This window comes from Cygnus atratus, chromosome 2 (assembly GCF_013377495.2).
Source record: "Cygnus atratus isolate AKBS03 ecotype Queensland, Australia chromosome 2, CAtr_DNAZoo_HiC_assembly, whole genome shotgun sequence".
In the NCBI taxonomy this organism is placed as follows: Eukaryota; Metazoa; Chordata; class Aves; order Anseriformes; family Anatidae; genus Cygnus; species Cygnus atratus.
In genome coordinates, this window is record NC_066363.1 from 63,348,935 (window position 1) to 63,376,863 (window position 27,929).

Sequence of the window (27,929 nt, forward strand, 5' to 3'; positions counted from 1 at the left end):
AATCAAAGCATTTTTTTAATCTCAGCAGTATGAACAACAGGCACAGAAAAGGTTGCTGATAAAGAGAGGGCCCCAAGGAACTCCAGTGTCTGGAGGGAAAGATGAAAAGAAGAGCCTGAAAGAGTATCATTAGCACACAGGACCTAATTCTTTATTTTAAATAAAAACAGGATGCAGACAACAGCTAATGAGAGAATTTGTGAAAGAGAAAATAGTCTTGATCTTTGTGTTTATTGACTTGTAATTAATTGCCTCTACAAGCCCTCCTTCGCAAACATCATGTTCGAGATGGAGCATGGGACCTCTGTGTTTCTATAGCAGCTGTTATTCCTGAGATGGCTTATCAAATCATAAATGTGGACAACTGGTACTTGACAACACCTTCAGATATAATATTTAACATACTCTTATCAGTTTCCCAGTACCCTCCCTTGTTATAGAAGAACAATTATTTGCATTTGAAATTCTGAACATACTGTCATTACCAGGGCATGCAACTTGAATTCCCAAGAATTTCCGAAAATAGAATAGAATTTCCAAGCACTAGTCAAATATTTGTACATATGATGTACCAAAATGTATCGTCTAGGTGAGCACTTGCAAGGATTAATACACAAAAATCAAGGCAAATTATAAGTTTTGCATTTAGGATGGTTGCAATTGTATTGCTTGACAATTCACTTCTCTACATACAGATAGTGTTTCTATAGCACATCGCCTACTGTGAAACACTCCAGTCTTGGGATGACCAAGAAATCTCCTGAGCCACAACCTAAGAACAATAAGCTCTCTTACATGGTGTCATTTTCGAAACTGCATGATATGCTAGTTCTAGGAGCATGTCCCTGTACTGTGCACAGGCTCTCGGGGTCAGAAATGCAGTTGTGGTGATCTCATTGTAGGACTAAAACTTTAAAGCAAGTAAAAAGAGTCTGACATTAATTTACATTCCAGAAAACATTTTTTGAATATACATTGTGTGGCGTTATAAAGAATCCCACCAAGAAAGCATTTGGTATTTTAACATACAAGATATGTCATTATTCTTACTACTTGTCTGACTTGACACACCATGACAAAACCACAAAAAGCTTTTTGCATTTATGTTGTCTTTGCAATCTCTGTAGTTCAGAGAAAAAATTACAGCAAATCATCTTCCAGAAACTGAATGCCAAAACTTCATTTTTTTTTTTTTTTTTAACTAAATGAATTCATACATTAACATGTTATGAGAGACTGAGGGATCATCTTCTGACTTTAAGTGCCTTAAACAGGTACCTGATTTGAGAGTTTAGGTTTCTCATGCAGCCTTTAGACTATCCAAAGAGCAGTTCAGAGTTATCTACAATCCTACATCTGTAGGCTCTTAAACTAAGTTAGGTACAGAAGATAGACTGTATCATTAATCTATGTTGATATCCATTTATGAAGTTGGAATAGACCAAAACCTCTGGTTATTGCCAGTAAAATATCTTCTCCATTTTTTGATTTTTTTTTCTGATAGAGCAATGAGTGCGCAATCTAAAAACTTTGGACCACATTTTTCCTTCACTACCCTAAACAAACCAGTAGGGTTCAGCCTAGGAGCTGTAACATGAAGCAAAACCATAGCAGTTACAAGCTGCATTGTAACTAACAAATTCAGCTTCTTATACTATTTATACTAATAGTTGGGGTCATGTGAAATTACTGACCTGTAAGTGGGATCGCAACCAGAAGGAACTTGAGAATCTGTATGCTCAGAAACATTAGTTTCCTCCAAGAAGACTTTTTTAAAAGTCTGCCTTACCATGAAAAGATGACAAGGATTCCCACATTCTTTCTTCAGAACAAACAGCTTTGAGGAAATCAGCATTTCAGACCCTGCCAGGTTTTTCTGTTCTAAATCTCAGGATTTACATTTTGTTTAATGATCTGGAAAACCCGATGTACAAGGAGGAAAAAGTGTGTTTGTGCTGGTTTACTCCTTTCAGTTGTATACATGAAGCCAGAGAGGTTTATTCCTTAAGAAAACTAAGGGAAAGGTCATATTCACATGGGTTTTCTTACGCTGGAAGTGTAAGTGTTCAGTCCCTCTGAACTAGAAATTTTGCTAATTCCCAACAGTACAGTAGGAATTTCCATAATGGATTTCCATGAGCAAAAGTGTCTCTGGAATTCTTTTCGTTGCCATATTAGCAACACTGACAGACAGGTTTGACTACATGCTTGAGTCTTTCACCAAGTGGTATACAATTTGTCAGTCCTGATATTTCTGTAAATAAACAAGCCAAAAAGCATATGTATTTAAATATGATAATGGGCTTCTCAGTTGTTTGTCAGGACTTACACAGCGATGCTTTCTATTTGGACCAGTCAATCCTCCCACTAACCTTTGAGCACAGTGGCCAATTTCTGTCAAATTTCAGAAGGGGTAGCAGTGGTAGATATTAAAATACTAGGACTTCAAGGACTAGGGCTTCAAGGACTCAGTGGGTAGTGAGTGAGAGAGAGAGAGAGAGAGACCTTACAGGCTCTGTGCTGATGAGAAAGCTAATGAGCTTTCTTCATTCTAGCCATCAGAGAATTCAAATGGAGCATGCTGAGGGGGAAATAGGGAGCTACTCTCACTTTCACTTGCAAATCACCTGCAAAGACAATGACACCAGTCTGCAAAAGGTGGCTGGCAATGGACTGCAACATGGATGTGCATTTCCAATGAGTTCAGCTGGGCTGTACAGTTTCAGCAGTTAACTTAGGGAAGAAAATGCTGCAAGACCAGGTACCTGGTTTCCAGCAGGGACATGAAGATGTTTTCATTGACTAATCCTGAAAACACGTCTTACTGGGTGCAATGTTACTAGCACAGGCGGTCCAGTTGGTGACAAACATATAAGGAATAACTTCTTGAAACGGTTAAATGAAAATGTGATTCATCTGTGGATATTTTTGTCCTGGTCATAGCTTCAAGATTTGAAGAGGAACAGCAGCTATCTGTAAATTTTCACTTGCTCTTGCATGTGAGGTGCTTCAAAAGACACAAGGTAAGAAAATGTCTTGATATTTTGTTGTTTCAAGGAAAATCAAAAAAAAAAAAGGATGCTACTTAAACAGCTGCAGGGATAGGAAAGATTGAAGTGAGCAGTAGCTTTCTGAGACAGAGCTTGAGTGGACCCTTCTGTGTCCTCAGTATTGCAGAATGAAAGAGCTAGACCATTGTGTAACAGCGTCTCAGATCAGATCTCTGATTTGATCTCAGACATGGAGTGTTGTTGTGTTGTGATTTTTTGCTTACAAATCTAGTATGGAGTTTTATTTGGATTTTTTTTTTTTTTGCTATTATTTCTTCCTACTGCACAGGTTCAAATTAAACCTGCTTTTCAATAATTTCTCATCCATTCTAAACATCATGAGAATTATCAAAACCATTATTAAGTTGTCTATAAATTGTTTCATTGTTTCAAACATTTCAAGCATTTAATTTAAAACAACTTGCTTCAATGGCCACAGGAAATGTAGCAGAATGAGGTACTGTCACATTTTTTTTAAAGAACATTTGCCTTTGTAAAAAATACCACTTCCATTTACAAATTGTATGTCTTTTTAATTTTCAAATAATTCTAAGTCACTACCAAGAAAACTGGAGACAAGTCAGCCTTGGTACAAAAGGTGATCTCTTCTGCAGGGCAGTGAATAAAAGAAAATCTAGTAACATAATTGATTTTTAAATTTAAAAAAGCCTTTGACCTTACTGCCCACCAGAGGCTGCTAAGGAGATAAGTGCTCTGATCCAACTGCTCCTTTCATCCACAGCATTCTTTATTCATGTGATGTCCCTGTAACATTAAGGGACCCAGCAGGCTGCCCACATGAAAGAAATTGCAGTCAGTTGCTACACAGACACTGATAGGGTAATCTATGATAAAGTGACACTGAGACCTGAAATACTACTCCCAAATACTACTCTCTAAATGTTTCCTTGTTTTCTGTTATTTGCTTGGCTTTCTTTTGAGGTTACAAGCCCTTTGGGGCAGAGACTCTGCTCCACAGTGCCTAGCTGTAGACCAGGTAACTAGCCCGTTGTGCTCCACAGACAAGTATGAAATGAGGTAGTTGCAGAACAGCCTGCAGACTCATCGTTCATTTGTGCATTACATCCTGGCATGGCATGTGCTGCCCCGGAGTTCTGGGTCCTATAACCACAGAAATAATAAATCCCGAGGGATATCTCATAAACTGAGAACAAAGAAATAAAGTTAAAACCAATGGGGCCCTTTTTCTTAGCTCTTTTTACAATAGCTTGTAGTTAGTCCATGAAGCTTGTTACCTCAAGATACTGCCAAGTCCCATCGTGGGGGCAGTGAAAGGAAGAAATTGGTTAGGGAAGGGCACGGCTTACAGGGGAATGAAACAACTTCTCCCTTGTCTAAGAAGTACCCAGCAGAAAAGATGCCAGTTTTATTCTCCATGATATACAACAAACTAAGCTGAGGCATTGCCTATGAGGGTATCATCCCTTCCACCTCCAGGAAGAAGTGATGGACTCACTTGGACCAGCAGCAACATACCATTTACTGTCATTGGAGAGACAACTCCCCTCCATAGTCTAAACTTTGACTGTGTTCAGGCTTAAAAACTTAGGAAGGAAAGCGAGCAGCTTGCTGGTGGCCAGAGCTTTCCGTGCTCCAAGGAAAAGTTCTGCAACCTGATAGGTTGCTGCTGTACATTACAAGGCCTCTGTCACATATTTTAAAACTGTTTTATCTTATCTTGCATAAAGTTTGTGCCAGCATCTCTAATTTCAGCTCAGGACAACACAGGCCAAAACACAAATACAGGCATGTGGTGGCACAAAGTCAGATAGCTAGCACCTGTGCAGTAAGCATGACATGCTCCAGACACCTTAGATTTATATTCATTTAAAGTGTAGATGATCAGTAGATGCGTGCTTGCCATTTATGAGGACAGGCATCATTTGATCTGCACCATTGCCGATCCAGTCAGGTTGCTAGCTATCCAGAAATCCCAGACATGAGGCCAAATTCCCATTTTACAGTTTGTACAAAAATTAGGGGGTAAGAGCAGGAAAGGACATGGATGGATGGAAAGAATTAAGATGTGTAAGTAAATACCCAGCTTTTTATTACAGAACAGCTCTTCCACTAACTGCCAGAGCACCATTTGTCCTCAGGAGCTTTCCCATCTCCTGAGACATGGCGTGAAGGAAAGGGTCAGGGCAGAGCAGAACAGCATTGCTACTACCAAGCTTTCTTTGCCATGATCCATGCTCAGTGTGGCCCAGCACGAGAGCCTTCTTCTAGCATATGAAGGACAGGAGATGGAGTTAGGTGTGGGATTACAGAAGTGTCCAGGTGGGGATGGGGTAGGGGAAATAGAGTGGTGAAAATGCTTGGAATTAGCAAGGCAACTGCTCACAGCTCTGGTGTAGCCATTGCTTCGTGGCAGTATCCCTCCTAGCTCTGCCCTTCACATTTCTGTCTCCTGTGCTACTGTACACCGTGCGTCAATGTTCCACAGGTTGAAAATAGCCCCGTAAATAATTCACTAATTGTTGAGAGAGCATGCAAATTGGAGAATGTGCCTTAGTGAGGGTGAAGAGGAAAAACTTTTGAGAACTGCCAGTTCTCATGATTATGAAATGTCTTAGCTTATGCTTTATAGCTTTACATATATGGCTCATTATTTATAGCAGAAATGACCAAATGCATGCTAAGTGCCATCTAGACCATAGAAAAGGAACCATGGCTCTTCAGAAGAATTCATGATTTTTGAAGTTCCAGTCCTACAAATCAAGTCCGTGCAAATGTCACTGCACGACTGGGGACTCACAGACTCGAACAAATAACTTCATGCATGAACAATCGCAGGAAACTCAGTGCATCCACTCGTGTATAAGTATCTACAGAATCAAGATCCCATTGTTCTGGAAATCCATATATTTTGAATATTTATAATTTGTTCTGAGCCATTGTCTCGTCTGTTGTGATGACACTCATTTGAGTGGAAACAAGCTGTTTTAGGTTTTGCTTCCAAATGCTTCCAAATATTTTGTTTCCAAATGCTTCTCTATGCTTGTTTGTCTTTTTAGGTGTCACCCTGACATCTGTCCCCTGGAAAATACAGCCTTCTCAGCCTGAAATGCTATTCTTGTAGTTATATAAAGTTTTAGAATAGCATGATATTTATCTCTGTCCATTAAATATCATGCCCTTATTTAAAGAAAGTTTTACAAGTTCATGAGTATCATAAGGAGAGTCTCAAGTCTCAGTTTAAAGTCTCAAATACTTGTTGCTTATATGTATAGAGCTTCATACTGTGTTCTGAAATTCTATAGTAACACATCATATGCAATAGCAAGACACAATAAAATAACCTAGAAGTGATCTTTTAGCTGTAATTCCTGATGCCTTGGCTTTTGGTTGTTCTACAAATTGTGAAAGGGGATTTCAGCTTATATGTTGTGTAAGCGATAGGGATTAAACATAGTTAAAATTTCCTCATAGTGACACATCAAAGAGAAGCGTTAGTTGTATAAATCTGGATGCTCCAGTTCCAGCAAGGGTAGGAGCCATATGTGCCTATGTAGGTCAGCGAACTCCAACAGTTGTGACCAGCCTTCTGCCTGGAGAGCGCTTAGAGCTTTCTCAGACGTGCTGCGGGCTGCTCGGCTCCTCCTAAACGTAGGGAGGATTATAGGACTTTATTCACCTTTTGTGAAAACTACGTTCTGTGAACTGTTGTGAGGCTCATTGTGCAGAGTTGATTACTCTGGTCAGTCTTGATCCCTGCAGTCATTTCATAGCAATGTAAGACTGTTTTTATATTTACACAGTGTGCTGTCTCACCCTGTTTTTTTTGAATGCCTTTCGGGCTGCTCAACCAGCTACTCGTGCCCCAAGTATGCCAGGTATTTTTTTTCAGATTGCTGACACAGACGCTGTTCCTGCTGAGCCTTACAAGATTATAAACCAAAACTTTAGTTTTTCCTTAAGGACTAGAAAAATCTTTTGGTGAAGGGGAATGTCCTGACATCCATCCAGGATCTATGTGCAATATAAACTGTCTTTGAGAGTGTTATTTCATTCACTTACATTCAATTTCCATTTTCATGTCTTTCGTTATAGTCGTATGAACTCAAAATGTTCTTCATTAGTTGTTTGTTTTAATAGTCTGTGGCAAGACATGGACTTCCTGCAAGATTGCAGGGTCTTAGGATCTGCAAGGCTCCAAGTCAAGTAACATACAGGGTATCACGTCAGCCTCCATTTTCAAGCAACTGAATCAATCACCCAACCTATGACCAGCTCTCAGATAAGTGCAGTTTAAATATCCTGCATAATACCTGAGTCAAACACTTATTTTGCCAGGTTGCTCCATCAGCATTGTGTTGACCTTTCTCAGTCACCAGTGTCCGGAGTGACACTGACACCTACAATGGGATCACGGTTCATCAAACACCACGCTGCGGTGTCAAAAGTGGAACAGGAAAGCCACAGACATCAGGGAGTCTTGTCTCATTCTTCCATGGAAATGTGTGTTGTGATTAGGATTCTCTCTTGTCCCTACACAGCAGCAGAGACAGTGGGAGTGTCACGTCAACTGCATGATGTGAAGCCATCTTAGCTTGTATAGAGGTGTTTATGCACACAGCTACCTAACCAAATGTCAAAGCAATGAGTAATAAGGAGAGCCAGCAAGTTACTAATCAGCTAATAACTGTGTGCTGCAGTAATTAGCTTCTGCCAAAAACCAGTTTTCCACAGGCCATAATTTTAGGATGGAAATAAGAGACGGAGTTAAATGACAAGCACATAAACATGCTGTGGTTAACCTTGTCAGTCAGTAGATGGCTGTATTGCTTCTAGTCATCTTCAGGGAAGAAAATTCCACTTCCACGGCCAGGAAAGAGAGAGCTGTTTCCCAGAGATTTAAGGAGCCATCGACAGTGCCTGCAGACCTCTGCACTTAGTTGTTTTAAAATGGTTCAACTTGCACACAATATCATTCCTCTATTTATTTTTATCTAGTTATTTGTTAGTTGCACAAAATCTTTTTAATGCTCTGGTTGAGCAGTCTACCTGTTGCTGTTTTATATGCCTTAGCTGAAGGAATTACCATCTGCTCTTGACATCTAACTTAATTTCACAGCAACAGGTTGCAAAATCACAAATATGCCATTGTGAAGGAACTGGGTATTTCCACTGCTTAAAAATGAGCTGTGAGGTTTTTCAGCAATGTTGTGAGCTTAGATCTGGTCCATATTCACAGTCACTGTCCTGGTTCCTTCCACTTCTCACCTGCTGGCCTAGCGATAATATGTGTGTGTGGTTTCCTGACGGTTTAACACACACCAGTGCTCACACCACCAAAATACAATTGTTTCATTGATTAGCCCCAGCAACGAGTGAATAGGCACAGAGCTGTAGCTATTCTTTCCTTCCCAAAAAATCAGCCATGCCAAATTGGAATTGTAGGTGACTGCCTGGGCAGCAGGAGGAAGCTTGCAGTGTTAGGCTCTCTCTATTCTGCAGATAAAAAACAGCATTTCAGTAACCAAGAAAGTCTATTCATGAGTTTTCTCATGCATTAAATGGCCACACAAAAAACTCTCCCCTCTGCCCTAAAAACACAAGGCAGCATGATGCCAGAAGAGCTCAGTGGTAGAGGAATTTGCGACAGGCACAAGGAGATTGTATTGGCCACAGTGGAAAGAACTGAAAAAAGAGACACATTTATTCTTTGGCAATCGTGGGCAAGTACTTGCAAACAAGCCTCAGATGTAAAAAGCTCAGGAAAAGACAGAAAAAGTTTCAGATTTTCAGATGCAGGTGGATTTACGTTCAGAAGGTGGTGACATGATCTGTGCTGTTGGAGTGCTGTCATGGCACAAGGAAAACAGCCCGCAGGACAGATCTGCAGTCCTCTGAAGGCACTGGGAACTTTGTTATGGGTTTCAATAGTCTGTGGAGCGACGGAGCTGCCAAATGTCACACATTTTACTGAAGCCAGCAGGGAACTTCTCACGTTGGCCTGGCTCTGAGCTGGATCCTCAGGCACTCGGCAGTGGGAAAATGTGGTAGGCTTTGGGCTTGTAGTGCTGTCTTGGGGCTGCTAAGCCCTGCTAAGCTTAGCCTTAGCTAAGCTTAGCCTGCTGCTAAGCAGAGCCCTGTGGCTCTGCTCCTGAGGCAGGTAATCAAGTCCTGCCTGTAACTGCACTATGCCCAGAAGCAGTGGACCTGATCCGGGCCAAAGGAAGCAGGATAAAGGTTCCCAAGATGATGTCTGCAGCCAGTTACGGCAGCACCCCCTCCAACATTTTCCTCCACCGGTAAAATAACTTTTACGTGTAGAAAGTCCAAGATTGAGAGCATCCACTGCTGTCCCCATGCAGCAATGCCTTACCCATGAAGACGTTTCTCTTGCCACTGAAATCACCTGCATACTTGGGTCTGGGGGCTCTCTGCTTCTCTAACATTGGTTCTGGCAGGCTCAACAAGCACACCTCCCCATCAGCCCCCTTCAGCACCTGGCCAGAACCCCCTCCAGGACTGCACTGTCCTGCACCACTGCTCTTCCATGGCTTAGATTAATGTGTCCTGCTCACTAATCTGAAAATTGTTTGCAGGCAGGTATGTGAGTGCAATAAGTTATTTGCATAAAAGAGCTCACAGGGAGCAGAGCGCGTTTTGGAAGTGCTCTTTCAGACCCAGGCTGGGTCAATGTAGAGGAGAATAATAGTAACAAAATCGAAGAAGCAGTAGCATGTGAGGACCATCTAACATTTCAGCTCACGGACAATCAAGGAATGACTGCACTGCATGTGGATGTGAATGGCCAAAGACTGGAACAAGATAGGTGGATTTAGTTTACAGTAGGTTTCACACTGGGTGGTAAGAAAATGCCAAACGGATTGAAATAGCATGGGAATTTACCTACAAAATGCCACCTTACACAGCTATGAGAGCATGAGAAGTTAAAAATTCACACTAAATGAGAGGTCAAGAGAGTTATTAAACCTTCCTTGGACTGGACACATATGAAAAACGTGTGTTAGACAGTTACAAGCCTTAATGAAAGCTGACCCATTTTGCTGTTTAAAACATTCTGAAACTTCCATGGAGACTTATCTGATGCCACCTATATATAATGACCTAGATTTTAAAAACAGTTGGGAAGCAGACGCCTGGAAATCTGCTGTGGATTTTAACATTTTCCATACAAAAATCGAGTGTAAACCTGCAGCTTATTTTCCCCTAGGAAAGACTAAAATGCTTTCAGGACTTCTCAGCTGCCTAATTAGGATCATCTTGTCTGGGACACGATCGCGAAGTGACAACAGGGTCATCCTTTCTCTGCCAGATTCCCATCTTAAAGGAGTTCCAGGTAAGCACAGGTCTAAAGTTATTACTGTCTAATAACTGTCTAGTTGTCTGTATGGCATATCTTACTATGTTTATTAGTGTGCATGTCAGTATCCCAAAATCCACTGGCACCATTAGTACCTTCTAGCTGAGTTATCACAGTGACCAACAAATTAAGTGGCAAAGGGAATGAATTGCTTTGCCAAGATGAAGCACTCAGAATAAAGCAGATGTGGTGGTTAGGATGAAGCAATTTGTGATGGCTTCCCCTCTCCTCAGATTAAAAGGCTTCAGTCACCAGGTTTGTCTTCCCAGCAATATCCTCTGGAAGTCATTCAACCATCCAAAGCATGGACTATGTGAAGTGGCATTTCTAGAGTTCAGCAGGCAGGCTGCCAAAAGAATCTCTTCTACTCCCATTTTAACATAAATTTCTATGAGTTGGGGAAAACAAACTAAGTGATCATACAAAAGAGAATTGCTGGCAGAAAATATGTGGGGGAAAAAAAAAAGGAAACTGAAATGCCTCCTTTTGGATTTTAAATAGGAAAAATATGCCAGAGCCTCATAGGCTCAGGGATCAAAAGGTCAGTAAAACAATAAGTAGTAAGCCTTAAAAAAATAAATAATCTAGTAGGAGGAAAAAAGGAAATTTGTAAAAATAAGCAAAAACAAGTTAAAGGGTAATTAGTGAGATAAATAATACTGAATTCCAAAAAAATGTTTCAGCTGACAGCAAAGGGACACAAATATGTTTTTAGTGGAAGCCAACCAAAGATAACTAAAATTGGTCCATGGGAGCATAATTGACTTGATTGTCACAGCTATTTAAAGATGAGCTTTGAGATTATGAAAACTGTTGTGTGATACTGCTGAAAAGGCTCATTAAAATAAAGCGGGCATTTCTGCTGACTGCTAATGAGAGTTTCCTAGGAGAAAGTTTGTTCCTGAAAACCTTTCTGCAGAGCTTTTGGAAACCGGTGTATACACGCAACCAGAGGGAAGTGGAATTTACTATCTGCACTCTTCTCCCACTGTTTCATCAAAACCTTAGTGAATTCCAGCCTGTTTGTAAAATCAGTGCTCATTCTAATTCACTGCAAGGCTCTCGAGTGCAATCCCTGTTACACAAACAAGCATGACTTCAGACACAACAATTATGTCTTGAGAAATATCAGACTAGATCATCTTTCACCAGGACAAATGGAGACCAGAAAAGATAAAAGACTATAAAAATGTGTTATCCATTTTAGCAGATGCCAAGGAAAAATCTGCATGATAGTAGGAATATTGAACAAAGTCAGGATGAATCTTAAAGCCATTACTGCTGTGCAGAATGATGCGCTAGCAGAAGTGTGCTATGGGTCGGAACATACCAGATGCTTGTTCAGATGCATCTTTGCAAAAATGAAGTCTAGCACAGTGAATTTTACAGCTTCAGCTTCTCAGAAGAGCATACTTTGAACTACTGCCCATAAATATTCGGTGGTTACTCTTGCAACTCTTCATATTTCCTGGCAGGAGACCTTTAAGTATGGGATGGTGTTCCTTGAGTCTGTTCAAGTCCAGCATCAGAGGAGACTTCTGCCTGATTTATGCCAGCCCAATGGTAGAACATGTATTTTTTGGATGAGGCAAGCATCAAGGACTTTTGAGTGGCAAAGGGATGGACCAGGTGGAAACAGGCAGGCCTGCAGCAGTGCAGAGGATACACACAGCCTGAGCAGAAGGGAAACAAAAGCTAGGGATGGACAGAAAACCAATAGTGCCAGACCTGGTGCTTTAACATCACGTGAGTAACATCTAGTAATTTTCTCTTAGCTATGCTTGCTTATGACTGAATCACATAAAAATTTTGCCAAAGCCTCGTGTCCTTTAATGCACTTTTGCAGTGGAGAATTTCCTCTTCACAAAAGCCAACATGGTGCAGAATATTTTTTGTTTGTCACTAATTTTTCTTAACTGCAAATAGAACTAAACTTTTTTTAGTGTATGCTGTAGTTTCCAAAGTGATCGTTATCACCATCATATATTCCAACTTCGTTTAAGAATAACTCAGGAGGTAAAAAAGCCATACCCACTTCTCCTTCCAGAAGGATAAAGACTCAACCGTCTCATACCTCACCAAGTCATCTTCCCAACAATTTATAGTTCATTCACTCCACAAACATGACAAGAGTCAATCCCCACAAGTTAAATGAACCACATCCTCTGTGAATATACCAGCTCCCAGCCATCTGCAGAAGGCCTGAGAAAACAGAGGCGGTAGCATAACCCAGAAGGTCAATGAACTGATGCTGTCGGACCTGCACTGTTTTGGAGTCGGAGGGAAAAGAAGGGACCTCCAGGCTGTGAGCTTTATGGGGCAGTTACTTTTCTAGCTATAGCTGCACATTCAGTCTAAAGGCAATTCAGGGCTATGTTAAATCTTCAGCTTTTCACACTTATTTGATATTTCCTAATTACAATTCCACTCAGTGACAGGCAGATTGAAATTCCTATGATCCCTGTTGTAGTTGTTTTGCAGGCTTCCTTTATCTGCATAAACATTTCCTGTTCTGCTTTCTCATCCTCCCCCAGTGCCCTATAATGGCTTCCTATTACAGTTTTTTTACCATTTCTTTCACTTGAGTCCAAATTATTTTTCACTGGTGACAGCTCTGCCTGTGATATTTCTTGCTTTAGAAATACGTCACAGCTTCTCACCAAGTGAAGAGGTTTTCTGTGTGCTAACAAATGTTTTAGGAAAAAAAAAAAAGTGTAGCTTGATGTTTAAAATTCTTGACTGCATCTGAATTTGACCAGACCTCGAGTACATCTGGGTCACTGTATTCTTTTGGTGGCACCACTCTCCTCTGCATGCTCACAACATGGTGTTCTTGTTGCACAGGAGATCCTCTGAAAATTAAAATAAATTTTCTTTTATCACTACTTTTTCCCAGAAGACTGCTATGCTGGCATTTCAACCCTGTTGCAAGAGTTGTTCTTCACATACAAGTTATACATCACACCCTTTTGTAATAGATGTATGCAACTCTTTTTTACAGCTGGGTAGGTTATATACATGCAACACCCTTGGTGTGCTTTTGATACCGTGTAGGTGCTGTAATACTCTGGGCTTTATACTTCATGTTATAATGGTTGGTCCGCACAGCACAGTACAGAGAGCTAGGTATAAAAATTCAGATGGAGCAGCGAGCACGCTATGGAGCTTGCAGCCTGGCTGAGGAAGTTACAGACCACGCAGCAAAATACAAGGGAAAGACCAAGACCATATAGTGCCAGCCTGAAAGTCAGATCACTGACTGTCACTGAAAGTCAAGTCAGAGTCAAGCCAAAAAAAAGAGGAATGTTAGGAAGGAAAGTCTTTGTTATTGGGAATAGGGGAGGCAGTGTGTCTTGAGGAAGTTCTGGAAAAGAAGCCTGAGTGATGTTTGTCCGCACCCTTATTGCTGTGTTCTAACCCAAAAGCATACCTACCGTGACAGCTGCATTCATTCAGGTCTGCTCCCTCTGGAGCCTTAAGCGGCCTTAAAACCGTATTAGTCACTTTTACAGCCTTTGCTTTGCATTATCTTCCTCTCCAGCCATAACATCTATGTATGTTCCCTAGCTACCACTACTGGTCCTGTCTTCCTTGTCAGCTCTCCCAGCCTTCTGTTTTTTCTGTGCCTTCCATCTCGGGTGTTATAGCCACATGCGTTTAATCTACAGCACATTTTGCTGCCAGTCACCTAAACCATACCTCCACCACAGCCAAAGGGATTCTCTCAGTAACATTAAAGGTGCATTGGGTTCTCTTTTGTGCTTTTTGCTGCAAAAATTTTGAAGCCTGGTCTTTTTCAGCTTCCTTGAAGGCCTTTCATGAAATACTAGTTTGCAGCATGTAACTGCATCCAACTTCTCTGAGATGGTGAGGGGCTCCATTCTATGCACCTGCAAACACCTCTGTTGGCAGGACTCAGTTCTTAAGTAGAGATTTCTTTAGTAAGCTCATTGCTAATTCATATGCTTTCCTATCATAACTGTCATTGTTGTGTATGGCCACCGAATAAAAGACGGAGTTTTCTGCATCACTTTACTAAAACATGGGCCAGTTATATCCCAGACAGGAGAGGTGAGAGGTTGGGGCCACCCTGTTACCCCTTTGCAGTATGCTATACGTTATTTGAGAGGAGCCTGCTGTAAACATGGCTTCCAACAGCTCTGAGGACTGTATCGCTGGCATGCACCTACTATAGCTCTTCTCTTTAGAGGAATTAGCGGATATAATATAGTTAAAGTGGGGGATGAGGGTGGTAGTTTAGCAGGCAATATGTCACTGCTTCTGTTGAAGGAAGGCTCGAGTAAACAATATGCATTTTGCAATTTTTTTTTTTTTAATCAAGCAGTAATCTGCTATTTTTTTCTTTTTATTTCTTTGCCAGATGAATTTCTGTCGCAAATGCATGTTCTTCACACGCATTCTCCTCCCCTCATCTGAGGTTCATTTCAGTCATGACCATTACATCATCCCCTCTCAGCAAGTATCCTTGGAGTGGTAGGGAGGGAAATGCAGTCGTTAATGGGGCTGAACCCTGTCCCGTGGAAGGCTGCACAGAGAAAGATCATTGTTCTGGCTGAGAGCAGCTACTGCATGTGGAGTCACTAAGCTGCGGGGAAATATTCTGACATGTTCCCATTTGCCTTTGCAGCTCCAGAGATGCACGACTGCATGGGGGACTGGGTAACACTTCTGAGCAGCTTTCTGGCCAGTTTAAAAGGTAGAGCATTCCTATCTTCCACTTGGAAAAAAAGAACTGCGTGGATGGATGCCACGGTCCCAAGAAGGAGGTTGGTAAGATGGAAGTTGTGTCAGATGGCTTTAAGTGTGTCCGAGCACCGGTCAGCATGAAGTACAACCTGAATGCTGATATCCTTGATAGTCTCTCATACATAATCTCTCCTTAGCAACTGATGGAAGGAGGGGAAAGTCGTGATTTCCTAAAAGGGCTGTACCATCTGTCAGCGCTACTCATCTTTTCTTCAAACTTATTTTGAGTTAGCTTTTTCTCTCCTTCTGACATTCGCTGTTCCCAGGCTTGGCTATAGTCTGGTGAGTGTGCTGTTCAGTACAAATTATGAGGTGCATGTAGCTGTTCACTTCTGAGGTCTGAGGTATCTCATCAAGTGACATCCCACTAACACCAGTATTGACAACTGGTTTTCCATGAGGGGACATGAAGCAAGGCAGATAACCATTATGGCCCTCTCAGACATTTCTGCAGGGAGTGCAGATAGCTTTCATCTTCAGAATGACCCCACTGATCCCAGAGAGCTTCCATCGAAAAGCAGCAATATCCTAAGTTCATTTGTGTCAAAAGCTGCTGATAAACCTCATAGACTTTTACCAGAGATAACAGGATCATATTCCACAATGGCCTTAAACCATGCTAAGAAAAAATTGGATTCTTGTGAAGGGGGGGCATTACTAAAACTGGATTTTTCATATTTTTTTCTTACTGAAAAAAATGAAGTGATTATACAATGCAATAAATATGATTCTTTTATATTTAAATGTGATTCATTTATTGAGTAACATCTGGATTATGTCTGTGGGAAGAAATTATGCAGTTTTTTTTTATCCCATGCCTGTTTTATTAATTTTTCTTATGCATATACTTTTTTGGCTCTTTATTTTCCTTTTGCTGTCAGTAGGGCTTTATTTTAGAGTTTTAGTTTTTGGAATTCCTCTCTCTTCAACAGAGCAGTAACCCTCAAGAGGTTAAAATGACAAAAAAGGCACATCCTCATACAATCAGCACACTAAACCCAGCCAACCGAAGCAAAGCAGTGTGCAGATTCAGGACAGAAATAAAATATGCAGCAAGCTCCTAAGGAAAAGAATAAAGAAGTTAGTATGGCAAACAGCGAGAAACTAAACAAACACATTCAAAACACAGCCCATGAGGGAAGCAAACACGCACCAAGTATAATGAGGAAGGAGAAGTCAGGCTAGGGCCATCCCCACTCATTGGCAACACATGAAGAGAGTCAGCAAATGCAAACTGCATGCTTTTCTCCAGAAAGAAAGGCTTGATTTTCAGAAGCACTTTTGAGGACAGAATTTTCTGCTTCCTGCTAGGAAGAAGATCACTTTTTAAAAGTCAGCCTCTCCAGAAAGTCAAGGTGAATACTGGAATGTTGGTTTAGTGCTGTGTCTTCTGAGGAAAAATTTATTCCCACTAACTGGGGGTAATTAGAAAGAAAGAAAGCATCACAAATTACCCGTGGAACTTACTTAGAAACTTATCTTTGGCATTGTATTGTGTGCTGGCAGCAATAAAGCAGAAGAAACTCAGTGCTGGTGGTTCAAGAGGGGAAGGCTGGAACAGGAAATGTCAGGAACAGCTCATGTGGTGTGCAGCCAGTCAAAGCATAATTCCCAATACATGGATGTTATAGATGTATCTGGAGCAACACGTACATATGTACATACATGCATATGTATGTGCGTACCTCTGCTATGTAGAATCATAGGCAAAAGGCAGGAAGACAAGAGAAGAGAGCATCCTAAGTGCTCCGGCCCCCTGTTCACACATTAGACTTCTTTTAGCCCACCCACACAAAGCCCTTTTTGTCTACTTTGCTACTTTTGAAAAATCTGACGATGCGTCCTGGCACATGGGAAAAAGCTAGTGGTTTGCTAAAGCTCTTAGGGGGTTGGTCTGCTTTTTTAATCCATTGTTAAATGTGCTCAGAGGCTGGGAAAAGAAACATTTTTTTTTATATTTCGCAAATTGAAATCAAAATAAATAAATAGCTAAAAGGAACTCACTGGCAAATTTACATTATCTATGTGCTGTTATAGTTCTGCTAGCAAGCACAGAGTTTTTCAGAGGGGAGCAGCCAAGACTCAGGGCTTAGAAGAACAAAGCAGCAGAAATAAGAGAGCAGGGAGCTACAGCCTATGCCTCCAGCTCAGCATCTAATTACTAACACTTTCATACAGAATCACAGAATGGCTGAGGTGGGAAGGAATCTCCGGAAGCCATGCAGTCTGAGCTCCCTGCTCAAGCAGGGACACCTGGAGTGGGTTGCCCAGGACCACAACCACGTGGCTTTTGTAGATCTCCAAGGCGGAGACTCCACAACCTCTCTGGGCAGCCTGTGCCAGTGCTCCGTTACCTGCACAGCACAGAAGAGCTTCCTGGTGTTCAGAGGGAACCTCCTGTGCTCCAGTTTTTGACATTGTCTCTTGTCCTGGCACTGGACACCACTGAAAAGAGCCTGCTCCACCTTCTTTGCACCTTCCCATCAGATGTTTACATACACTGATGAGATCTCCCTGAGTTTTCTCTTCTCCACACTGAACAGTCCCAGCTCTCTCAGCCTTTCCTCTTAGGAGAGATGCTCCAGTCCACTGAGCATCTCGACGGCCTCCATTGGACTCTCCCCAGTATGTCCAGGTCTCTCTTGTACTGGTGGTCCCAGAATTGGACCCAGTTCTCCAGGTGCGGCCTCACCAGTGTTGAGGCAGCAGTGACATATTCTGAGCTTGAGAAAGTCTCTCATATTTCTCTCCTACACATCCAAACAACCAAAAATTTTAAAGATTTGTCATTTAAAGGGTAACAAATAAAAATATATATTTCTTGTTCTATATTCCATAAAGGAGAAGGTATTCAGAACAGGGGACTGAATAAGCCTATCACTTCGCATCACTTTCAATTCTATGATTTTCACAGCCAGAATAACTTAATGGGAGAGTGACACAGGTCATCAACACATACACACACACACACACACACAAAAAGCTGAATGTCAAGCGGTAAGAAAAAAATAAGTAAATCAGTGATTGTAATATTATAGGGAGAATCAGAGACTTGCACTTCCTGAAGCAAATGCTGTCTGCAACCAGGTCTCACAGCATTTGAACCAGGGGAACTGCCAATGCAAATGAAGCAAAGTGAAGTGAAGTTCAAGTAAAGACCTATTGCCGAGGGGTGGAAAGGTTTAAGCACAGCAAACGTCTCAGCTTGACAATGTAAATTCCTCAAAGACTCGAACAGAAAGGGGCAATTACCGCTTTATGTTCCAGTTCTAATCTGAAATTATAGGGTAGATTTCTAATGAGGGGGAACATTGCTGGAGACAGCTGTGGTGGATGGAGGGGAACATTGCTGTAATTACAGGTCTTTATGCATCGGTGTCAGAAGTTCCCAAACTCCAAACACTTTCATAATGTTTGTTTTTGCAGAATCAAATAACGCTCCCAATTTGCAAAGGAATGGAAACATTCAAGTACGTGAGCACTTCAACCAGATCGCAGCACAAGCTGGGGCACGGTAGGAGCTGGACTAAATGGGCAGAGGTAAGCCAGCATACTGGAACCCTAACTCAGGCTGGGGCTGCAATAATGTTGGTCAACCAGAGCAAATATGGCAGTGGCAACTGAGGGAGAGAAAACAAATAAAGTAAATAAGGAGACAAAGTTTTAGGCAGACCATCTGATATGGAAGAGTCAGAACAAACTCATTTCCTCCTTTCAAGATTGCTGCTAGCAGCAAGGGCGTTGGATATTTCATGCACTTACTTATTACGCAGCATATGTTACTAGAAAGACCAAGAAAATGACTTTTGATTTACCTTTTTTTTCCTTTGTGAGCTATACAGTCAGCGACAGTGGTTTACAACATGTGGCCTACAGACTTCTAGGGATCCACAGAGGACTTTCAAGGGCTGCAGAAGAGGTAACTAAGGAAGAAGCCATTATCTTGTCCTTATCCAATGGTCTGCATCCCTCCTGCAAAGTTTATAGGGATATATAAGTGGGGACTGTTTGGAAGAACACTGCTTTTACACAATTACTATTACATGAAAGGAAAAGGATGGTGTTTTTCCAATTAGCACTTCCATGGATGTACTGTGACTCAGCTCCTATTGACGTGCTACATAACTTTTTTCAGAGTAGCTCTGCTTCAGCCAGCATACAGAACAAGAGGTGGCCATATAATGAGCATGATTGCACGATTGGTGTTCTCCTGGTTGTTCACTGTGGCTTGAGACTTTACTGGGCTGTATTCTTTTACTTCACTCTGAAGAAAGAATCATTTGTTCCCAAAAGTATGCTTTTTACTGACACTCAGTATTATAAAATACTTCACAAATACTTCACAAGTACTTCACAAATATTGATGATTTCTTTGTAAAACTAAGGTGAGCAGATGAAAAATGAGGAGAAAGATGCATTCAGTTTTGATATCCAATTTGGAATATTAAAACCCGATTTTTCCAAACACTTCACATTATATTTTTTTGGATATACAGAAAACCTAGCCCTCATAGACTTTAGTTATATCTCTGAGCACTCAGCACTTTTTCATGTTAGGCATCATATTGATCACAAAGGAAGTGAAGAGCATTTGGGTAACATTATCCAAAGTTTGCCCAGTGTGCAAGTTCTGGAGCATCCTGACCAAATCCAAGGCAGCATTTAAACACCAGTGGTGATTTATCTGCACCACTGACCCATTTTCTTGCCTTCAGCTTTCAGTCCTGGACTTCAGATTTAGCCAGTCCTCGCCTCTGCTCCTTAAACTTCCCACACATTCCTCATCTTCTTGCTCAGCAAATCCTCGGCCCTAGCAAATCCTTGGACCTGGCAAATCCAAGATAATGCTGCCTTCTTCCTGTGCCACCTCATGGGGTTCAGCCCCAGGTTCTGCTCATGGGGACTTCCCAGGTCCCCCAGCTCTGGTGCGCACACAGCTCCCTTCCCAGTTCCCTCTGGCTTCTGGCTTGCAGTTTGAATCAGCATTGTGCCCCATTTCTGCTCCCATTTTAAACCTCCTGCCCTCCCTCCTGCCCCCTCTGGGTCCAGCTTGTGCCGCTCTGAGGCTCCTTATCCCCAGCAGCTTGCCCAGGGGAATTGCCCAGGATTACCAGCCCAGGGGATGCTGGCTGGAAATCAGGCAGTGCCCAGCACTGAGTTCAGATCTAAACATAAGCATGGCCTGCCACAGAGCCTCGTAACTATTACACCCCCCGAAAAAAAAAAACTTAAATTTGGACCAGACTGTGCACAAGGCAGGCAAAATCATCAGGGAGGTTAGCTGCTAAAATTTTAAAGGTTTCTGTTGAACACGTGTGAGCTGCAGACATTGAAAGGCTTCTGTCTTAGCTAACTCTGGATGAATTTGCTCAAGGACCGTAAAAGACAGAGCCCTTTCAGAAAGCCCACTTCCACACTCCACACCTCCTGATACCAAATGCCAAATACTCATTCCAGAAGCCTTTGACCTGAGTGAGATCTGTTGCACTTTTATCCTGTATCTGCACGGTACCGTCACATACCCGTGCGTACATTCAGGTGGTGAGAGCAGCCAAAAACGGCCCAGCTCCAGAAGCTGAACTCCAAAAAAGTTACAACCAGCTGGACACAGGGCTTTATAATGAGATGTGTAGACAACTTTAATAACACATGGAGCCACCAGCCTCATCTACAGTCACTGATCCAATGTGGAGAAATCTATACAAAAAGTACTTTGGTGAAGCCTGCAGGCCTTTGTTTTATCTTCCTCCTCCCCACGGGAATTGTGACAGACACAGTCTGACATCACTGTAATCTGGGAACCAGATATTTCAGAGAGGAATTACAGCCACACCAGCACCTAGCTTTAATCTGACTTTTTTTCTCTCTTTGATCTCTTTAGCTGGCTAATTACGAAGCCTGAATCAGCACCCTGCCGAAACAGGCCATGCCTTTCTCTGTATCTGTAACCCTCAGAAAGAGCACCCAGTGTGCTCAAGGTGTCCCCTTTGAGCCCTTCAGCTTTGTTCATTTAGCTGACCCCATATAAATGTGTGCTGTGTTCTACTACAGGCCCTGCTCTTTCTGCGTTTCCTATTTCAAGATGAATTGAGGGGGAAAAAATCTATAAACCTTGACATCACATTTTGCAAAGGAAGCAAATGCACTCCTCCCTAAACTCGAAATGAATGGCCTTTTAAGGTGACTGCTGAATTAAATTCCTGAATGATGAAATCAATGGGCATGAGAAGGTTCTTATTTCCGAAAAAGAAAAAAAGCTGCAGGAAAAAAAAAAAAAAAACTCAGTAGTGTGATTGCAGGGTTGAGAGCTGAATAGGAGCTGTTTACAGTGACTCAATAAAGATACTTTACTCAGCTTTGGTAGTAAGGCAGCTTCACAAGCTGAAGGGAAATGGGGATATACATATTCTGAGCCTGTTAAGCTTCTCTAATGTAACACATGTGCATTTAGTTGAAGTCCTGAAATACCTCTCTAAGAAGAAAGATGATGGAAACCCCAAGCACATCTTTCTGTTTATCATGCATTACATATTTCTGACATACTTTATTCAGCAGTGTATGCAGTTGACATCAGTCTTTATATATCTAACATGCCTGTAAGGTATGCAGCTAAAACCCAGTTTCTCTGAAGACCTGAAATACCCTTAAGACGGAGTAAAAATAATCCCATTAAGGGTATGGAGCATGTCTGGACATTCTCAGGACAGAGGCACAGCAAAGCTTATTGCTCTTGGGGGAGAGTCACAGCAAATCAAATCATCACAAAACACAGAAATGAAACAATATCTCTGCAATCTTGAAAAAAACAGAACTGAAGGGAGCTCCATGAAAGCTGTAAATTCCCTTGAGCTCAGGAGGTCACTAACAATTAGGTTGATTAACACTGCCTAAGCATTTTTCTATCATTTTCCCCAAGAATACTGCTCTTGTCTTTACAAGAGCACAATGGACGTAAAACGTCGCTGCATTTTTTTCCTGTCCTTATGCCTGCTGCCCCAGTGTAACTCCAAAACCTTGCTCTCCACCAGCCTTTCCTCCATTACATTTTCCATCACTGAGACACCCCTTGTGGCTGGGTTGTCGATAGCAATAACATGAGCTTTAGGGCAGGAAACGTACTGTTAGGCGTCATTTTTTTTTATTTATTTATTACATCAGCCAGACTTGCTCTAAGTAAGGTTAGACCACACAGTGATAAAACACTGATGTCTTATCTTAATTGTTCTCAGTGCTGCTACAGGCAACGGTGCTACACCGGAGATAACTGAATGGCAAAGGAGGGTGGATATTTTAGACAAGCCTACATCTGCAGGAAGGAAGAGAATGTGACACCTCTGTAGGACGTCAGTTTTAAAACAAATGCAGCAGGATCCAGTGGTTTTCCATTTTTAAGCTCAAGTCCTCCTACTATGACAGAATTACAAGTGGTAAATTAATTACTTGGACAATCCAAATGGGTAACGAAGAGGGAGCTGAATGATGGCTTGAAGACCTTCCGTACTTCAGTCACTCCAGTGGACTAGAAGGATGCTAGGGCCAGGTACCACAGCGGGCAGTGGAACACTGCAGTCAAAGCTACTTTCCATGACATAGTCTGGAGCCAACTCTGCATCTCTGCAGAGGATATGACAGCACCAGACTCCTTTAACTTCTTCTGCCTTCTTTGCTCTCTGTCTACTAAGAGAGTGAATTCTGAGTTTTGGACCCTGCATATATTTTATCCATAGCAACCACAACACTTCCCTCAGATTTGCTAAAACACACGTCTTTAATTTAGAACAAGGAAGATGGATCTTCCTGCTGATACTCTGCTTCTGAGCTCATCTGAAATTTAGAAGTCAGCATCTTTGCTACATCAGGACTTTCCGATGGCTTTCCCCATCTTACAGCCTCCAAAGTCTGGCTTAGCAACCCATAACCTTTGCAAGCAATCACTGGGAAAGCACTGAAGACAAATTGTTGAGTGATGATTCACTCTACCATGGTTTGGTTGCTTTATCATTTTCTAATGCTGCTGATGGGAAGATATTTTCTATTGTGAGAGGCTCGTTTTCCTGCTCCATTGGAACAAGGATTTCCTGAGGAGTGACTTCTCCTTACAGCATGTGAAATTTCTTGTCTTTTAGCTCCTGGAAGGCTAACTTAATTAACCATCACCCAGTTACTTACTACCTTCCTGTTCCCTCTCACCTTTTCAACACCCACTTTAAAGCAGAGGGCTCCTCACAAGACTCAGACACTGGGAAACAGGGCGTGACTGAGGAAAAGCCATCATAAATCAGCAGCGGAGGAGGAAATGTGTAGGACTAGGCTGGAGCAATCAGGGGCCGCATGTAGACAACAGCGCTGGGTATTGCCCGCGGTGGGGAGCCACACTGCAGTCCTGGCACTGCTGGCCTTCAGCATCAACTCCAGCTTGGAACGGCCACCTCCAGTGCCGACAGTCACAGCAAAAGACTTCTTTCCCCTCCAACCAGAAACAGCACTCGGGGCTTCTCAAGAAAGCAAAGGCACAACAGAAGTCAAGGTTTATCTGCTCAGGCAGAAAGCCCAAAGCCGCTGCATTCTTCTCTTATTTACAGTCTTTGGTGAGGACTACCCTCCCCTGATGACTGCAGATTTTAATATTTCATTACAAATACAGCTGGCTGCTTTGGGATGCTTGCAGGCATAGCTGCACCTGTTAGGCTAGATGCTTAATGAAATAAAAAGGCATGTTCTGAGGGACACGGTCTCCTCAGTGACAGACTGCATGTTTAAAAGAGTTCATTAATGTCATCCCGTGTGACCTCCTGCGTGACCATCCCTACAGGACTTTCACAAAGGGATGCTCTAGAGAAGCCATTAACTCCCCCAAAAAAGTAGTGTCTTAAAAATCTTTCGTAGTGTCTTAAAAATCTTTTAAGACCCTACAAAACCTATAGAAATGCCTCTGGACTGATGGTGAGGGCGGGTACACGTAGGTGTGCGCCTTTAGGTTGGTGGAGTAGAAGAGATGTCAGTCACATCACATAGCTCGCTGTTGTTGTCCCCTTCTCAGCTCCCAGGGGGCTGGGAGAAGCAGCTGTACTGCAGGGATGCCAGCCGTCAGCAAAATACAGCCATTGTTTTATCAGTTTAGTGCTCTTTATTTCCTAATTTATTTACCAGGGACATGTGTGGTGTTCAGTGAAAGCTAGTGTGCTGAAGTCTGAAAAACACCCTTCCGTTTGCTGATGTGTTAGTTCTTATTAAATAAAACTGATCTGTTGAAGAAAATTAAAGTTTTATTAAAAATAAATTAATAAAAAAAAGAGGAGGGGAGGAAAGAGATGAGCAGGAAAATTCCAGAAAAGTGAAATACCAAAGCGAAATAGCTCCTTGGCTCACACTGGGAGGAGATAAAACGGAAAGCAGATTGACCCAGTCTCATTCTCATTTTCTAACTGATTGCACTGGACATCAAGTGCCCCAGGGAGGGCAGGGACCTCACAGCATGCAGCTCCTGCCCCAGCAACACATGCACAGAAGGGTAAATGGTCGCTTTGTGGCCACATATCTCAACGAGCCCAATCTGCTCTGCATGCAAGCTGCCGGCCTTGTGTTTGCCAGCTCAGGTGCTGCTATCTCCTTCCCATTTACGTAAAGATATCTGTAATGGCCGGGGCCCCACGGCAAGTGCTGCCAACCTCTGTACCAAGAGGAATTAATTGCAGGATAGGGGCCCGCTGTGGCGCAGATAAAAGGGATCTAGAAAAGTGACGGAGCCCAGACAGCATTAGATAAATGGTGGTGAGAAAGCCTGCATTAATAGCACTAATGTAGCTGTGTTTCCTGAAAAAAAGAACAAGAAATTCCCTAGTGTAGACATACTTATTGTTGGCCAAAAAGCATTCTGAATTCCTCAATAATCAGGCAGGAAGTGGTAAAAACTGTCAGATGAAATGACCAATATGTTATTTTTTCCATTATCAAAAATATATTTTAGGTCATTACTATTAGAGAAAAACATTTTGTGGCCAATCCGATTTATTTTTTCAGCCATAATAAATTTGGCGGTGATAGACAGCAAAAGGAATTTCTGTACACAAAAATGCATTATAAGAACTTTGTTTCAATCCAGATCAGTACTTTGCCTTATAGGTGCATTAGTCACTAGCGCACACTGCTCTTTCAAAAATTTGCACAAATAGAAATTATGTGTTAGTGTTTTCCCAGTCAGCAATCAGAAAACCAGAATTGTAATAACCATAAATTTTTGTACTGCATGGAGACAGCTGGAGTTTTCATCGCAAACTGACACAAAACATACAAGGTAGTTTCTGGTTGGATTTAGTCTCTTTATGCAATCACTTTTGTTTGATTTCCTCCATGACAGAAATCGAATTGTTGACTCGTATCAGAATAGGTCTACCAGCTTGCTTTGGTTGGCTGTTCTGAGAACCTCCCATCACGATTTCCTGTTCTCTCCATTTTAGAGGAGCTCTCTCTTTCCTCTGATGGGTGTAAAGCAGTCGGACCCACCTGGTGTTGCTGCCGGAGTTGCGTCAGCAGCGTAACACTGTGGTTCCTTCCAACTTCCTTCTCTGTAGATAAAGAGAAAGGAGGACGCTAGCTTAATAACTTCTCCCCATTGTGCCCCAGAGGTTAGGCATCTTGCCATACACAGATGTTATCAAAAATGGAATCATTTTATAAATAAACTGTGAATTAACAGCAGTCTGGATAAATGTATGCCTTGGTCCAAGGCTGATGTATTCCATTCTTTGTGAGCATTCCCTAAATAAACCGAATGTTTTCATTTTGTACTTTGTTATGATTTATCACATTGTGGTTTATTTAAGTCCTTCAATGCTCTCTCTTCCATTTGCTGAACTTTAGGTATGGAATTAAGATACCCTTGACTGCACAGTCTCCCCTCTGTGTCTTGAAGGAGAAGCCCCATAGCTATCACAATGGATTAAGATGCCCTACATTAAAAACCTGTGTCACTTTTACAACTCTGTGCATTTATGCAAAAAGACATCAGTAGCTAATGGGTCCATCCAAGACATTAAGTTGAATGGACACATTTTTCATAGCTGTGGTAATTACGAATACTCTGAAAAAGGCTCCTTTGCCAACTGTAGCCAAAGAAAATCGAATACTGTTCCCTTGCAAAAAAATGCTCTGCAAATATTCAGCCATCTTATTCCATTACATACTATTATGAAAAACAGTGATTTGTTTATTTGTTGGAAGTTATATATGTATGTACAGTAGATCTTTTGAAAGTCCATAAATGCTGCTTTAGCCAGCAGTGTATCAAAAGCATGGCCTTCAGCTAAGAGCTCTTCTAAAAGATTACCTCTCCATATATCCACTGTGGATAGCCCACAGCACAAACAGATTTATAATCACAAAAAAATCAATGATCCCAAATTCTTTCTTACAGAATTACAATAGCCACCTTTGCTCTCAGAATTCAGCCTCAGGGTTTGTTTTGTGTGACATCCCCCAAACAGGGACCAAACTTTCAAATGTGCCTGAAACAACTTTTTCTAGAACTCTGGTTTTCCAGGAAAGAATATTAATGGTGTGGAAGTATATTCACACTAAACACCTTCTGCTGTTACCAAACATATCAACTTCCATTTGGTATTTAGTTATGCTTTAAACCCTTTATTTACTCTCTAGTCATGATTCATATAGCTATATATTGCTGCCAAGTGAATTCTATTACCATGGGGATATTTGCAGACATTTTAAATAGTTGAGATAAATAAAATAAACTAGAAAACCACCAAGAAATAAACTGATATAAAATGGGAGATCACCAGCTTGTAAACTTGAATTACATACACCGAATTTTGGGGGCCAGCTAGTCAACACAACAGTAACTGCCTAAATTTCATAATAATATACTGCAGGTAGAACAATACTGCAATTCTTTTTGCAAGAAAAGTAGTCAAAACACTTTTTAAAGAAAGGGACACGTAACCTAGGGAAAGATTTTCTTCCTACACAGCTGAACACTCTTTCAGTAACATTCAAATCTGCAGATTGATATTTCAAGAAAATAAAAAGCACACTGCCATGAGTCTGTAAGGAAATGTCACATCCAATAGACTATTTCTATTGCAGTGTCTTTGGTGGAGATAAGCAATACCTGAAAATGGGCATGGGCATCATAAGTATTAGTATACACATAAACCATAATATCTTGCTACGAGGTATTGCAGGTATATATAAAAAAGTGGTTTTGTTTAGCATATTGTGTAACAGATTTGTTACCATGTGCTCTGAAGAGCACAAGATTAACTATCACCAAGGGCTATCAGTTTATAACCAAATAGTGCGTGCTTCATATATGCCACAGTTTTTACAGGTCACTGGGCATTGCATTAGACAGTTTCAGAAAAAAAAATAAAAAAGAAAAAAAGAAAGAGAAAGAAAGAAAGAAAAAGAAAGAAAGAAAGAAAGAAAGAAAGAAAGAAAGAAAGAAAGAAAAAAGAAAGAAAGAAAAGAAAAGAAGAAAAGAAGAAAAGAAGAAGAAGAAGAAGAAGAAGAAGAAGAAGAAGAAGAAGAAGAAGAAGAAGAAGAAGAAGAAGAAGAAGAAGAAGAAGAAGAAGAAGAAATGTTGGCAAGGAGTTTAGAAACATTCTGGATAGCTACAGTCCATGCTGCCAGTTAATCCAAAAAGGCATTTAATGACCCTGTGATCCAGAAGTGGAAGAAAACATTTGTTTCTTAAAACATGTCTACGATGTTATGCAAATAACCCCAACCCCAATTTT

At 41.5% G+C, this 27,929-nt stretch overlaps 1 protein-coding gene across 6 annotated transcripts; it reads left to right on the forward strand.

Moving 5' to 3' along the window:
- Positions 1–2,917: 2,917 nt before the first annotated feature.
- On the forward strand, positions 2,918–26,489 carry LOC118250868 (uncharacterized). 6 transcript variants are annotated; one of them, XR_004779604.2, is made up of 7 exons: positions 2,918–3,023; positions 10,258–10,383; positions 11,883–12,153; positions 15,056–15,198; positions 18,601–18,714; positions 19,017–19,093; positions 22,404–26,489. XR_004779604.2 is itself a non-coding variant. In XM_035552398.2 (7 exons), the coding sequence occupies exons 3-7, from the start codon at positions 11,901–11,903 to the stop codon at positions 22,436–22,438; spliced, it is 630 nt and encodes a 209-aa protein (XP_035408291.1). In that variant the 5' UTR covers positions 2,918–3,023; positions 10,258–10,383; positions 11,883–11,900; the 3' UTR covers positions 22,439–26,489. The 6 variants fall into 6 exon arrangements, 2 of the variants coding, with proteins under 2 accessions (XP_035408291.1, XP_050564636.1); XR_004779602.2 differs by having other exon boundaries at positions 15,056–15,194; positions 19,009–19,093; XR_004779603.2 differs by having other exon boundaries at positions 15,056–15,194.
- Positions 26,490–27,929: the final 1,440 nt, after the last annotated feature.